General features: G+C 39.3%; 1 protein-coding gene, 1 long non-coding RNA gene and 1 pseudogene across 2 annotated transcripts in view; 2 read left to right on the forward strand and 1 right to left on the reverse strand.

Annotated features, from left to right (window-relative positions):
• LOC115733512 (probable leucine-rich repeat receptor-like serine/threonine-protein kinase At3g14840) lies at positions 1–11,759 on the forward strand. The gene is made up of 24 exons (XM_048273633.1): positions 1–149; positions 286–466; positions 1,572–1,643; positions 1,734–1,802; positions 1,887–1,958; positions 2,037–2,108; positions 2,247–2,318; positions 2,409–2,480; positions 2,566–2,637; positions 2,731–2,799; positions 2,893–2,964; positions 4,348–4,419; positions 5,443–5,508; positions 6,437–6,493; positions 6,626–6,658; positions 6,772–6,833; positions 7,143–7,525; positions 7,733–7,952; positions 8,441–8,584; positions 8,866–8,984; positions 9,091–9,301; positions 9,384–9,621; positions 10,665–10,815; positions 11,245–11,759. Exons 1-24 carry the CDS (start codon positions 47–49, stop codon positions 11,638–11,640), a joined length of 3,078 nt encoding a protein of 1,025 aa, XP_048129590.1. The 5' UTR covers positions 1–46; the 3' UTR covers positions 11,641–11,759.
• Positions 1–12,997, forward strand: part of LOC115733887 — a 117,993-nt pseudogene that overhangs the window by 18,174 nt on the left and 86,822 nt on the right.
• The window catches only part of LOC125313727, an 18,465-nt gene continuing 13,266 nt past the window's right edge, over positions 7,799–12,997 (reverse strand). Inside the window, exon 3 of the long non-coding RNA XR_007197317.1 lies at positions 7,799–7,920. This is a non-coding gene — a long non-coding RNA (uncharacterized LOC125313727). The remainder of the gene's footprint in view (positions 7,921–12,997) is intronic.

A 12,997-nucleotide genomic window follows, 5' to 3' on the forward strand; every position in this document is an offset into this window, starting at 1 on the left:
GAGTTGAACCACACATTCTTCTGAATCGAGCTCTGGGACTAAGACGATGGCGAATCCCTTCTCGGCTCGGTCTCTCTTCTCCGGGCTCGTCATCCTTCTGTGCACCGTCAACTCAGCTGCCGCCGCCACTCTTCTGCCCGACGACGAAGGTGAACAAAAAATTAAAGAAAACCCACACAATCTTGTAGTTTTGATTTCATGGTAACTGTTCCTTTTCCTCTTCCCTGTTTTGCATGAGACATGTTGCTGCCTCTTCTGGACTTGTTGGATCTCTATTTCTTGCAGTGGCCGCGTTGAGAGAAATAGGGGAGACTTTAGGGAAGTCGGGCTGGGATTTCAGTGCAGATCCATGCGGCGTAGAGGGTGGATGGGGCGACAACAAAGACATTAATAAAACTATGGACGCCGTCACCTGCGGGAATTTCACCGACGCCGACAATAACACCGTTCCCCACGTCATCAGCATGTCTCTCTCTCTCTCCCTCTTAATTTTCGTGATTCTAATTAGTACAATCATATGTTATGTGCTTAGCATTTAATTATAAATCATATACGAGTTATTAAAATCCAGACAAATGTTCGACCACGCCAAGAATCATATTTTCTGGTGATAAATGGGAGTGTTAAAAATCAAAAACCGCGATCGAATATCGGAAGGGTGATTTTTATATTCCCTCTTAACTTTCATCGTAGGGGTAATTTGAGAATTCTCATGATATTGTTCTCTTCTTAGTATACGTACATACGTTTGGGGTCGAGCTTTTTGAGTGACGCATGCTCTTCGCATTAGCTATAGAGAAATGATTATGTGACACCAAAATCGACTAAAAGATTAACAGTATGTTTTGTACTACAAAATAACAAATAATAACCAATTAAAATAATTTATAGCATACTGTTACTTTTACAGTTATTCAAAAACCGTTACTTTAGTAAAACCCTTAGCTATATATACTCATTTGTTTAGAGCAAAACCTTCCTCTTTTGAGCGGATTCTCAAAGGACTTTATCATTTGGAATCCGTTCTCGCAGGTGCACTCTTTCGAGAATTCATGATCCGCAACATACCGTTACTCTTACAGTCATTCAAAATATATTATGCTAACAAAATCATTAGCTATATACTCATTTGCTTAGATCAAAACATTCATCTTTGAGGCGATTCTCGAAGGATTCTATCGTTTGGAATCGGTTGATATTGTTGAGATGTGGTGTGGTTTATACTCTCGGGAAGCATGGGTCCATGAATGACTACGGTTATATATTATCTTTTTCGCTCGCAATTGAGTGACGTAACAAGTACGTGGTGGATGTTCGATTGGAGTGAAAACCTCTCGCTAGATGTAACCCTAATTTAAGTATGAATCGCAACAAAATTTTGTATATCGACTTCTCTTTCTCTATCTTCCGCCCTCAATTCAATTGTGGTGTGATTGCGCGTCTAATCGTAACAGATACCGTGTAGATTGGGATAGCAATTTTTTAACATCATTTTGATGGCTAGTTCTAGGCAGATAGAGAAAACTAATCCTCAAATCTCAAAAAGCTCCATCTTGTCATGTGAAAAACAGAATTCTCAAATCTCAGTCCCTTCCCGGCATTCTTCCGCCTCAACTGATCCGATTGCCTCACCTCCAAATCTTGTAAGCCTCACTTTTCCCTCCCTTCCCGGCATCATTCTTCTTCTTCTTCTTCACAAGCATCATCTCCTCTCTCTCTCTCTCTCTAAACAGTGACGTCACCCGCAACTATCTGAACGGCACAATTCCTAAAGAATGGGGCTCGACGAACTTGCGCAACATGTATGTACTCTCTCTCCGTCTCTCTCTGTCTCGCGATCGATCGTATCTTCTATTGATTGGAGAAACGCGGTGATTGTGGTGCAGTTCTCTACTTGGAAACCGATTGACTGGTCCAATCCCCAAGGAGATGGGAAACATATCCACCCTCTCGAGATTGTGAGTGATCACTCATCCCGCCACCCGCGTTTGGCACCTTGGCTGTGTTCAATCTGATTTAACCTCTCGTCTGCTCAGAGTTGTCGAGATCAATCAGCTTAATGGAACTCTTCCTCCAGACCTGGGGAACTTGTCCCAGTTACTTGTACTGTGAGTCTCTCCATGCATTTTTCTGCATTGTTCGTCGAGTTCTTATTCGCCGATGATTTCGTTTCTGGAGGGGGAAATTCTATCACATTGGGTAATAGAGATTAACCGATGTGATATCATTGGGTTTTTCTGTTGCAGGCACCTCACTTCAAATAATTTCTCCGGGGAGCTGCCTCAAACATTTGTTAAACTAACGGCTTTGCAGGAGCTGTTAGTTTCCAATTTCCACATACTCTGCTACTATTTAGATACTTCTATTCTTTCTTCTTCATATAAATCTTGTTATTTGATGCACTGTAGGCGACTCAGTGATAATCAGTTCTCGGGAAAGATACCTGATTTTATTCAGTACTTGACAAATCTCGAAAAACTGTAAGACTTAATGCTTCTTCGCCTTTTAAGTCGGTCTGTATAAATATGTCCCCATGATAGTTCAATCTATGAATTGTCTCATCAGGGTTATTCAAGGAAGTGGATTGCAAGGGCCAATTCCCTCCAGAATCGCACTTTTGGAGAAATTGTCCGACTTGTCAGTGTGGCAGTTTGGCATTTCGATCTGATCTCTCCTTTCTTTGAAATGGTATCAATCTAATAAAGTTCCCTATTTGCTTTTGATATGCAGGAGAATAAGTGACCTTGAAGGACCCGAGTCCCGAGTTCCACCGCTTAACTGTGCAAATATCACGACATTGTGAGAGCGCTGCCCCTTCACAGATAGTTTACTTAATGCAAAAGAGCCAAATCGTCTTAGCAATGTGACAATATCGGAGCTTTTGCCTCATAGGATGCTGAGGAGCTGCAATTTCATAGGAGAGCTACCTGGTTATCTAGCAGGAATGACGAACCTAAAAACATTGTGAGTAGAACGGCTCTCCCCTTTTCCTATTCCAAGCAGAATAGATAATTTCACCCTTAATTAGTGAAATTTCTACTAGTTTATGGTTGACTTTTGGTTGCCGTTAAAGAACCCATACAAGATGGCTTGAAGGCCCCTTACTGACTTCAATGGTGTTTTGATCTTTTCTGTTGATATTGCTGAATTGTGAATTGTGATGTGGCATTTAAAGTTTCTGGTGGTTGTGGCCTCTGCTGTAGAATATTCAGTTCCGCGCAGAAGTATATGGACCTTTTCTCTCTTTGTTTTCACTTTTCAAGGAAAAGAAACCGCAAGAATTCTTACCTTGGTTGTGGTGCCCATTTCGTCTAATTTACTTTTGCTTTGATTTGTTATCTTAACTTCTTTAGAGCATCAAAGCAAAATGGGGGCTTCTATCGGTCGATTATCTGGAAACTTTCCTTCTAGTGGTTTCCGCTCTTGAGCCTCAGCCCCACAAAATCTAACTGGAGTTTTATGCTTGACCGTCCTAAATTTGTCAGCCATAACGTTCTTCGTTCGAAAAAGAGCACGGCTTCAAGTGCATCTCTATACAAGTCAATTCTTCTTATTCATCTGGTCATCTCTGTAAGATGTTGAAAATGCTACATTTAACAGCAACTTTTTGCCATTCTGTTGTCATCTGCCATCAACGCTTATTCTTTGTTTTTCTGTATTTTGAATAACCGAGTTTATGTGGTTCTACTCTGGCTTACCATGTACCCCATTTCCTTTTCTTTAGGTTCGACTAGGTTGTAATTTTTCCAACGATAATTTTATTGGACTGCAGAATCATGCTTTCCTGTTTTATGAAATCCTAACTTTTTTTTTTCTTTTCAATTAACTCAAGCTGATATCCTACTTTCTAAACACCCTAGTATTTAGTCACTGTCCCTTTAGCCATTAATAAAATGTTATGAAGAAGATCTGTTCAATAAATTATGATTAGCTTTGGTTTTGATCCTATTAGATAAATGGAATCTACCAATTTGAACTATAATATGTTGCATTCCCAGGGATGCATTCAGTTTAGTTCCCGAGTAGCATTTTTGAATTATGTAAATTGAAATTTCCCAAGTCATGAATTTGGTTTACGGCAGAATTTTGTATATTTATGGCCTGTGACCAACTCGGTGAACATGGATTTTATGCGATGAATGCCTCTGGAGACAAACGTCTACTAGAAAGCATAGGCACGGGGCAGTTGACCTGTATGTCTAAACATCTGAATTGGACCTATAGGTTCATTGATGTAGCCTGTGTTTGTACAAATCTCTAAAGTAATACTCAAAGAGTGTCCAGTGGGAGTCAGTTAAAACTATCTTCTCATTACATTTGTCTCCTTTCCATTCCATTGTTTTGCAGAGACCTCAGCTTCAACAAACTGAGTGGCAAAATCCCTGACTCCTTTAGCAGCCTGTCAGAAGTGGATTATATGTAAGTACTTTGATGCTGGACCTGGGCTTCTTTTTCATATTTTGTATGGGAATCTAAGATCTCAAGTTGTTCCAGTGGCCAAGCTATAGGCAACTTTTACTGTAAAGTAGTTGAGCTATCAACAGAACTTAGACCGTGATAACATTTCCAGCTTATAACCTTTGAAGTCCTCGTGGCTTGAATGCTTATTATTTCACTATCCAAATTTTACAATGATTTTGATTATGAATTTATGATTACTGTCAACTAATTATTCTGGTGGGACTCAAGTCTTGGAGCAGACATAGATCGATGATATTCTGTTGCTTAAAGAGCATAATTCACAAGTTTCAATAGAGTTACTTGTTTACGCTGGAAGAGTTGTACGGATCAGTGTTACTTAAATATTTTGACAGTTGAATGTCTATGGACTTAAAGCATGTAAGATTAAACATAGCAAAGGTCCTTAGGCTCTCTATTTGGTTCTTTCCAAAACAATGGCCCTAGATTGTTTGGTGAGTGCAGTTCTTACGTGCTATTTAGGAGGTCTGCAGATAGGACCTTGATGTCTTGTCCCTAGTCTTGAAAATGATGAGAAACTGTAGTCCTAAGCTTCTTGGACTGTTTAATAACGGCAATATCTTTTCATCTTTCTGCCCAACAATTGACTGTTTGACATTGGTACATCTTCCTTTATTATGTCTTGGAAGGACAAGAACATTATTGCGAGGAAATAGTTAATAAGCTATTATGATAGTATCCTTCACCATGTTCAGCTTTGTGTACTAGTGTCGTTGTAAATTTTCCCCGTGCACTCCAATTTCTGCAAGGATCAGGTTTTTCTTTTGTCATTGATTTCCTTTATCTTTCATCTCCAGCTGAAAGTTCTCCTCCTCTATATTGAGATCATGAGTTTACTGTTTTTTTTTTTTTTTCTAGACCTGTAATTAATTTTAATGCGCTTTTGAGGTATAATTCTAAAATCTTTCAGTTTGAGTGTGTAGAGTGCTTGAGGAACTGACTCAATCAAATAATCTTGTTTAGCTATCTGACTGGAAATCAATTGACTGGAGCAGTCCCTGATTGGATCCTGGGGATTGCAGAGTTTGTGTAAGCTTCGCTGCCTGAAGAAAATGTCTTGTTTAGTCACGAATTTACTTCTAGCTCTATCTGGCTAATCTTTCACTGTAGTAAGCAATTTTGCATTTACATCTTGCATCCTTATGGTTTGTGGTCTACGGAGTTAAATGCAAACATCATAGTACTCTTCTTCTCGTTAATTGGAAAGTTTTATGTAAGACAGGAGGCTGAATCGTATGGTACGCATGAAAAGTATAAAGTGGATAGTCTTGGAAGTGACAAGTTAGCCCCACTTTCCACTATAGAAAAAGCCTTCCCATCTCTGGATCTTTTTTTAACCTCTTGGCATAATAAAAATGACACTTTAGAAAATTTTTACTTCCTATACTTCCTCTTTGAAAGTTTGTCTAACACATCTCTCGCAGAATATGATTAGTTGCTTGGGCTATTTCTTGCTGATAACAATTTTTATGGGTTTGTGTACTTGAGAAACTCTACAACCAAAATGAGTGTACCTAGGAGAAAGTTGATAATATCTTATGGGTGAAAGAATGAAGCTTTTATGAGGTAGTTTTAAGCATTTAAATGGTGGTTTGGATATTTTCTAATAAGATGATCTGACTCAGTAGCCGTTGGAATCGCGGTTCTAATTTTGCCTCGTTGCTGATCTTTATATCATGTACCGGTTAAAAATGTATTTATGCACTCCGACTAGTTCTAAGCCTCAATTGACTCCAATTAGTCTTTCTCCTTTTAATTAATTAAGATAAGATATCTGGAAGAAAGATAAAATATCACTGTCATCACCTTGTGATGTTTTCACCTTTCAACTTGCCTTACCTGTCATATTTTGCAACTGGTCTCCCTTTGTGTACATAATAAGCATTTGATGGAATGACTTTCAGTGTGTTTTTTGAATTGATTATATTTTGGAATGGTTGACTATTTGTCTGTGTAGTGACCTATCATACAACAACTTCACTCATGGAAGCACAGAATGTCATCTACGAGAAGTGTATGTACTACTTCCTTCAGTCTAAGTCCAGGGCTCCCCTTCAAATCTGCGGTTTATGAGTAACTTATAATCCTGCATGCATGCAAGATTTCCATTTCTCTACTGAATGTTGATTTTTACTTTTCTCTGCAGCAACTTGTTTGCAAGCTTGGCGGTTGACAATGCGTATGTTTGCTATTAAATTTTTAACCAAGAGACTTGCATTTTAATTGTTTGTGTACGTAGCATTGAACTTCATTCAGGACGATGATCATAAAGTCTTTTATTGACTTGCTCAGAACCTCATATCCTGCCACAAGTGGACTTGTCTCATGTTTGAAAAGTGCACGTTGCCCAGAAAGTAAGTTGATATGCTGTATATCCTATCATTATCATCAGATCCTGATATTGCATCATATTCTCTGTGTATTTTCTCATCAAATCTATCTCCTTATCAACTCTCCTCTGGGCTATTGTGTCAATATTTGATGGTTAATGCATAGTTACTCTGATATTTCAAAAGCCGCCTCCATGAAATACTGTCTTGCTCATAAACTTGGGAGTTTCTATGTGCTTTTCGAATAAGAAAATGCAAGTTTATTAGGTCCATATTAAGAAAAAGAGGAAAACTTGAGTTTTCTCTTTGTGGCCATTTCTTTACCACATCCAGGTCGGCATAACCTCTTTATAAATTGCGGTGGGGGTGAAGTACCAGTAGGGGACATCACATACAGCGAGGATAAAGCGTCGGCTACAGCTTCAAGTTTCTACGGGACTGGAGATTACTGGGCCTACAGTAGCACTGGTCACTTCCCTGATAATGTCCAAGATTCAGATACATATATAGCTGAGAATGTATCCGTACTGTCCACGGAGAATGTCCATGCCCAACTTTACATGAATGCACGGCTTTCTCCTATCTCTCTAACTTATTATGGTTATTGTCTGATCAATGGGACCTACAATGTAAGCCTTCATTTTGCGGAGATAATGTACACAGGCAACGAAAGTTATCGCAGCCTTGGAAGGCGAGCTTTTAATGTTTATATACAGGTAAATGTTGGGCATTATGTAGTGCTGATTCAAATATGTAAAGCATATAAAGCGTTCGATATGTTATGGTCCATCTCGTTTTTTGCTAAATATCTCGTATTTGCAAATCATAATCTGATCAGAATTTCTACATTCTATTGAGACTGAAAGTTTCACCTTGTTTAGTGTGGAGACAATCGACTTGAATCAGATTCAACATTATTTCAGGGAAAATTGGTGTGGAAAGATTTCAACATTGCGATTGAAGCGGGTGGAGTTGGAAAGCCAGTCATAAAAAATTTTAATGCCACAGTGACCAACGGCACTCTGGAGATACGCTTTTATTGGGCTGGAAAAGGAACCTATGCTATACCTAACAGGGGAGTCTATGGTCCTCTTATATCTGCTATCTCCGTCTCAATCCTGGTATGCAGACAGACACTTCCATGTTTCACTTGGTGCTTCTCTGTTAAGAAAGTTGCTCATTTTCATATGAATAAAATTTCTCATCTTTTGTCTTGCACCAGAAGTCATCAGTAGGCTATTCAGTTACTTGGTTTGGTTGCAAATGTCCACTGTTGGATTCAGGCCATTGCCATATGTTACAGTTGATCAGAGAAATTTCTACAGTAGCTGACTAGGATGTATTATTTTTCTCTTAAGAGGCGAAAATTGGCTCTGGTTTGCTCTGTCTTCTTTCTATCTGAGCATTGTTTTATCTGTGTATCTTTAATCCTTCTATTCAGACTGTGAAACAATAGCCTCGTTCACATTTCTGCTTTGGATTAACGTCCATTGCCCCTGTATACTGTAGTACAGCCTTGAGAGTGATGAGTAGATTTTCTTTTTCTCTGTCTTTTTCCTTTGTAATTAGTATCACATGGTTCCAAAAGAAGACATGTTCCTGTGCTCATTAATCTGATTGTTTCACTGCAGACTATAAACCCCCACATAAGTCAACCGGCATAGCTGCTGGCACAGTGGTCGGGATTGTGGCTGCTATAGTTTTTGTAGTTTTTCTTATCCTGGTTATCCTTTGGTGGAGAGGATGTTTTGGACGTGAAGATGAAATGGCACAAGGTAGTTGCTTTTTCTATGATTTTTCTTCTCCCTTAATAGTAAATACCCTGAAGACATTCTCCTTTTTTTTTTTCAAAGAACATACTGCCAGCCAATGCCGGAGTTTCCTGGAAAGTAAATTTCAAGATGCTAAGATATTCTGTCCTGAACTTGTTCAGACCAAATAGTCATAATAATGTTTTCTGGTACATTGCGAAGGAATTGCTAGGTCTTTGTTAGATAGTAGATTACGTGAGCTGTTGACTCCTCCAAATTCTGAGAAGTTCCAAAACATGGTGCAGATTTGAAGGGTCTAGCGTTGCAAATTGGTTCATTTACCTTGCGGCAGATTAAAGCTGCCACAAACAATTTTGATGCTGCCAATAAGATTGGAGAAGGCGGTTTTGGTTCAGTGTACAAGGTATATAGGAAAATCACCTATTCCAAACAGAAAAGATATGTAGAAAGCAGCATTCAATATGACCGAGTCTTCACAGCATGGAACTGATTCCGAAGTTCAATTGCAGGGTCTTCTGACAGATGGCACCGCTATAGCAGTGAAGCAGCTTTCAGCCAAATCCAAGCAAGGAAATCGTGAGTTTGTGACCGAGATTGGGATGATTTCTGCTCTTCAACATCCGCATCTTGTGAAACTCTATGGATGCTGCATTGAAGGGAATCAACTTTTGCTGGTTTACGAGTACATGGAAAATAACAGTCTTGCTCGTGCTTTATTTGGTAATTTCATATCACACCCTTCTTCACTGACTTCAGCTAATGACATGGGAATAACGTAGATTTGATGTCTATTGATACAAAGGTCCTGAAGAATTTCAGCTAAAGTTGGACTGGCAGACAAGACACAAGATATGCGTGGGTATTGCCAGGGGCTTGGCATATCTCCATGAGGAATCAAGGCTGAAGATTGTGCATAGAGACATCAAAGCTACTAATGTTCTACTGGACAAGGATCTCAACCCTAAAATATCAGATTTTGGTTTGGCAAAGCTTGATGAGGAGAACAACACACATATTAGCACCAAGATTGCTGGAACTTAGTAAGTTTCTTGGTTTATGTTCCTGTTAACCTAATAAGGAGTCATCGACAACATAAAAGCATGGAATAGAAACGATTTGTCTGATTTAATATAAGTGAGTTGAATGGAGCTTTGTGGTTGATTCACATCATCCCAAAGCATGGTGCTCAACAAAGGTGTCTTAACCACTAAGCTCTATGCCTGTCCAACCACTCTTCACATTAATTGGGAAAATAATGTTAATTGTGTCACATACTCTTATCATTAAGTAATGATACTCTGATATTGACATGTAATTGTTAATATGAATATAACTTAGTATTATATGCGATAGAGCTAATTCGCCCGTGTTTTTGTTGTATACACACGGGAAAACATAAATAAGCATGTTCACATGTTTCAATCGATTGCTTAACACGTGTGAAAAGTCAACTTGTTTATTAAAAGAAAGTGATTAATTAGGGAACAGATAAAACTGCAAGTTCGTTCTACTAACTCTAGTCTACTAACCCTAACATTAGTTCAACAAGATTAACTCATTTCCGCTGTCTCAACAAATGTTAGATAATCTAATACAATTCCTGGAAAGGTCATATCCTCCTATGCGAGATTGTACTAAAAAAGATTGATAATACCCCGCATGCTCCATTTGCTACATTAAGAACAATTCAAGATAAACATTCAAATGGTAATTCAGTGCACCCTACCTAATGTGTTCACTCGGACAAAAAGCTTGTCAACTCTTTTTTCGGTCATGTATCCAGAGACCTTGGCTCGGCCTGTTTCCAACTCTTTTTCCGGTCGAGTGCCTCTTTTCCAAGTAATAAAGTCATATATGTACTCTGATAGTTGTATAGAACAACAACGGTCTTCTTCTTCATTTGTAATATTCTCGGTAAATTCTAATGAAGAAAATTTCAAGATGCCCTTGTTTTTTCTTCTACTCTTGAGACCATAGTGTCACATTTAGGAATATCTCCTTCTTTCCAATTGAGGAATATTAAGTATGTGCTATTTAAGACTGTTACCTTGTTGCAAACGCAAGCTCTTTTCTTGTTGTGCGGTGGATATATGGCACCGGAGTATGCAATGCATGGTTACCTCACCGACAAAGCCAACATCTATAGTTTTGGCATCGTTGCCTTAGAAGTTGTTAGCGGCCGGAGAAACACTAGTTCCCAAAACAAGGAGGAATGCTTTTATCTGCTCGATTGGGTAACCCACTCTAGCATTCAAAAGTTTTCGATTGTGATCATATCCATATTTAAATATCTGCTTGTGCCAATGGAAAGATGGGTTAAGGAAGCGTGAGCATAGTATATAACTACTCATATGCACTTTCAATGATTGAGAAGGAGCGTTACGGTTATTAGCTATTGAAACCTGTTTAATGAATTGTCATGCCATTAAGTGCAATTCGTCATTTCAAATTATATCCAAATCTTCTTTTTGTGTTTTGGTCTACACTGAATTTGAAAGGAGATCCTTGCAATAGCCAGTCCATGGTGTTCATGCTCAAGATGTGCGACTTGGGGTGGCGGCAATCATGGATTAGTCTGTTTTAGTAATTTGAGCATATTTTGCAACGGATCAATACCCGAAGCTTGAAAGGGAAACATCCTCACTTTTCCTTTCTGTTTCTAGGCGCGATTTTTGAAGGAGAGAGGAAATTTGATCGATCTAGTTGATCGGAGGCTCGGTTCTCACTTTGACAAAGAGGAGGTGCTGGTATTGATAAAGGTAGCTCTGATGTGTACTAATACAACTCCAAGACTCCGGCCGCCGATGTCATCTGTGGTTAGTATTCTTGAGGGCAAGGCTGCTGTTCCAGTCTTGGACTCTGAGGGCGCTCTCCCGACCGAGGAGAAAATTGAGGCCATGAGGAAGTATTTTAAAGGTGACGAAGATCATTTAGTTGGTGAGAATACCACCAAGGGTACGTCCACCGATGGGCCATGGACTGGAACCACTTCGTCAAGGTCTGCTAGTGATCTCTATCCAATACTTCTGGATACCGATTACTCGCGTAAGAGAGAATAAGAAATGGTTTGTTGTGTTCTAAGTAAATTACTTCTTGAAAGGACTAGGCGTTATTTGGTAATCCTAGCAACGGAGCTCTTAAATTTTACTTCGAAATACCGCTCACATTTGAAACTGAAGGTATAATAACATAAAGAGAAAAAAACGGCGGTTATGCATTGCTGTGATTGTGAACTGTGAACTAATTATCGGGAAAAGCCTAAAGACAATGGCTTGTGCTTTGGTGGTTGTGTTCTTGCTGTTTATTTCGATATTATCATTCGAACGGAGACGATGTTGCGACTTTTCCTGTTCACACAATAACGATGTGGATGGTTGCCGGTGCGAGGGTGGGAATCTATCACCGATGCATTTCGTCGTTCGAATCGCGAGATGTGCAAAGGGGCACATTCTTGCTCGGGATATGTTTTGTTCCCAAGTTCGACCTGTTATGCATTGCTACCGAAGAACTACTATAAGAAAATGCGAGCTCCTCTCTCTTTGATGAGGATGATGCTCCGCCAACTTCACCCGTCCCATCTTTGAGAATTGATAAAAGAGAATGCTATCCCCACAGCAAAAAATTTATCCGGAGAAACTTGCATTTCTAGTCGGTGTTTCTTTCGGACGGATTACTTCCTCATCGGCACAGTGACTCGTTCCATCGGTCGTTCTGCATTGCGAGTCAATGCCAAAAGCGGTCTTCTTAGTTGATTGAATGAAAGTAATCGGTCTTAGACCCCCCCCCAAAAAAAAAGGCGGTCTTAGTTTGATGTCAAAAGAATTTAACAAGTTGAAACCTCCAATGGGATCATTTGATCACCGTGAGATCCGGGAGGTGCGGGGGCCGAGGGAACATTGACACACTTGACATCCCCCGACCGGGTGGTGGACCGTGGACCCAATTGAAGTGGTCGGTCAACGCCAAGGGCAGCGATCCGGTGCAACTCCGTAAACCCTAATTCCTAACCCACCCGTCTACCGGAGATGGAAACCGAATCCTGTATTATTCAAGTATCTAATCAAAAAGAATAAAAAAAAAAAAAAAGGGAGAGAGAAGGTACGTTAAGGTTCTATTCATTTTTGTAAAAAAATGAATGATTTGAAAAATATTTTTCTTAAAATGATCACTTTTAATGCTTGAAATAATTAGTCAATGAAAATTATTTTTATTATTGACCATACTTTTGCGGGACGGTAAAAAATATTTTTTATCCATTCATATTCTGCAAGGGCGATACAATCTATCATGTTTAGAAGAATCCAATGAACGCCCGTAGATCACCGTGGACCGTCACCTCTTGGGAGTTATTCTTGACTTTCTCATCAAGTTAATAAATGGAATCTAGCAATTCAATGTCAAGCAATTCCGCATTGC

Source organism: Rhodamnia argentea, chromosome 2 (assembly GCF_020921035.1).
Source record: "Rhodamnia argentea isolate NSW1041297 chromosome 2, ASM2092103v1, whole genome shotgun sequence".
Classification (NCBI taxonomy): domain Eukaryota; kingdom Viridiplantae; phylum Streptophyta; class Magnoliopsida; order Myrtales; family Myrtaceae; genus Rhodamnia; species Rhodamnia argentea.

Coding starts and splice junctions, on each gene's coding strand:
- LOC115733512 (XM_048273633.1), top strand. CDS start 47: ATGGCGAATCCCTTCTCGGCTCGGTCTCTCTTCTCCGGGCTCGTCATC. Junction 150..285: donor TCTTCTGCCCGACGACGAAG/GTGAACAAAAAA, acceptor TATTTCTTGCAG/TGGCCGCGTTGAGAGAAATA. Junction 9,302..9,383: donor TCTTGCTCGTGCTTTATTTG/GTAATTTCATAT, acceptor ATTGATACAAAG/GTCCTGAAGAATTTCAGCTA.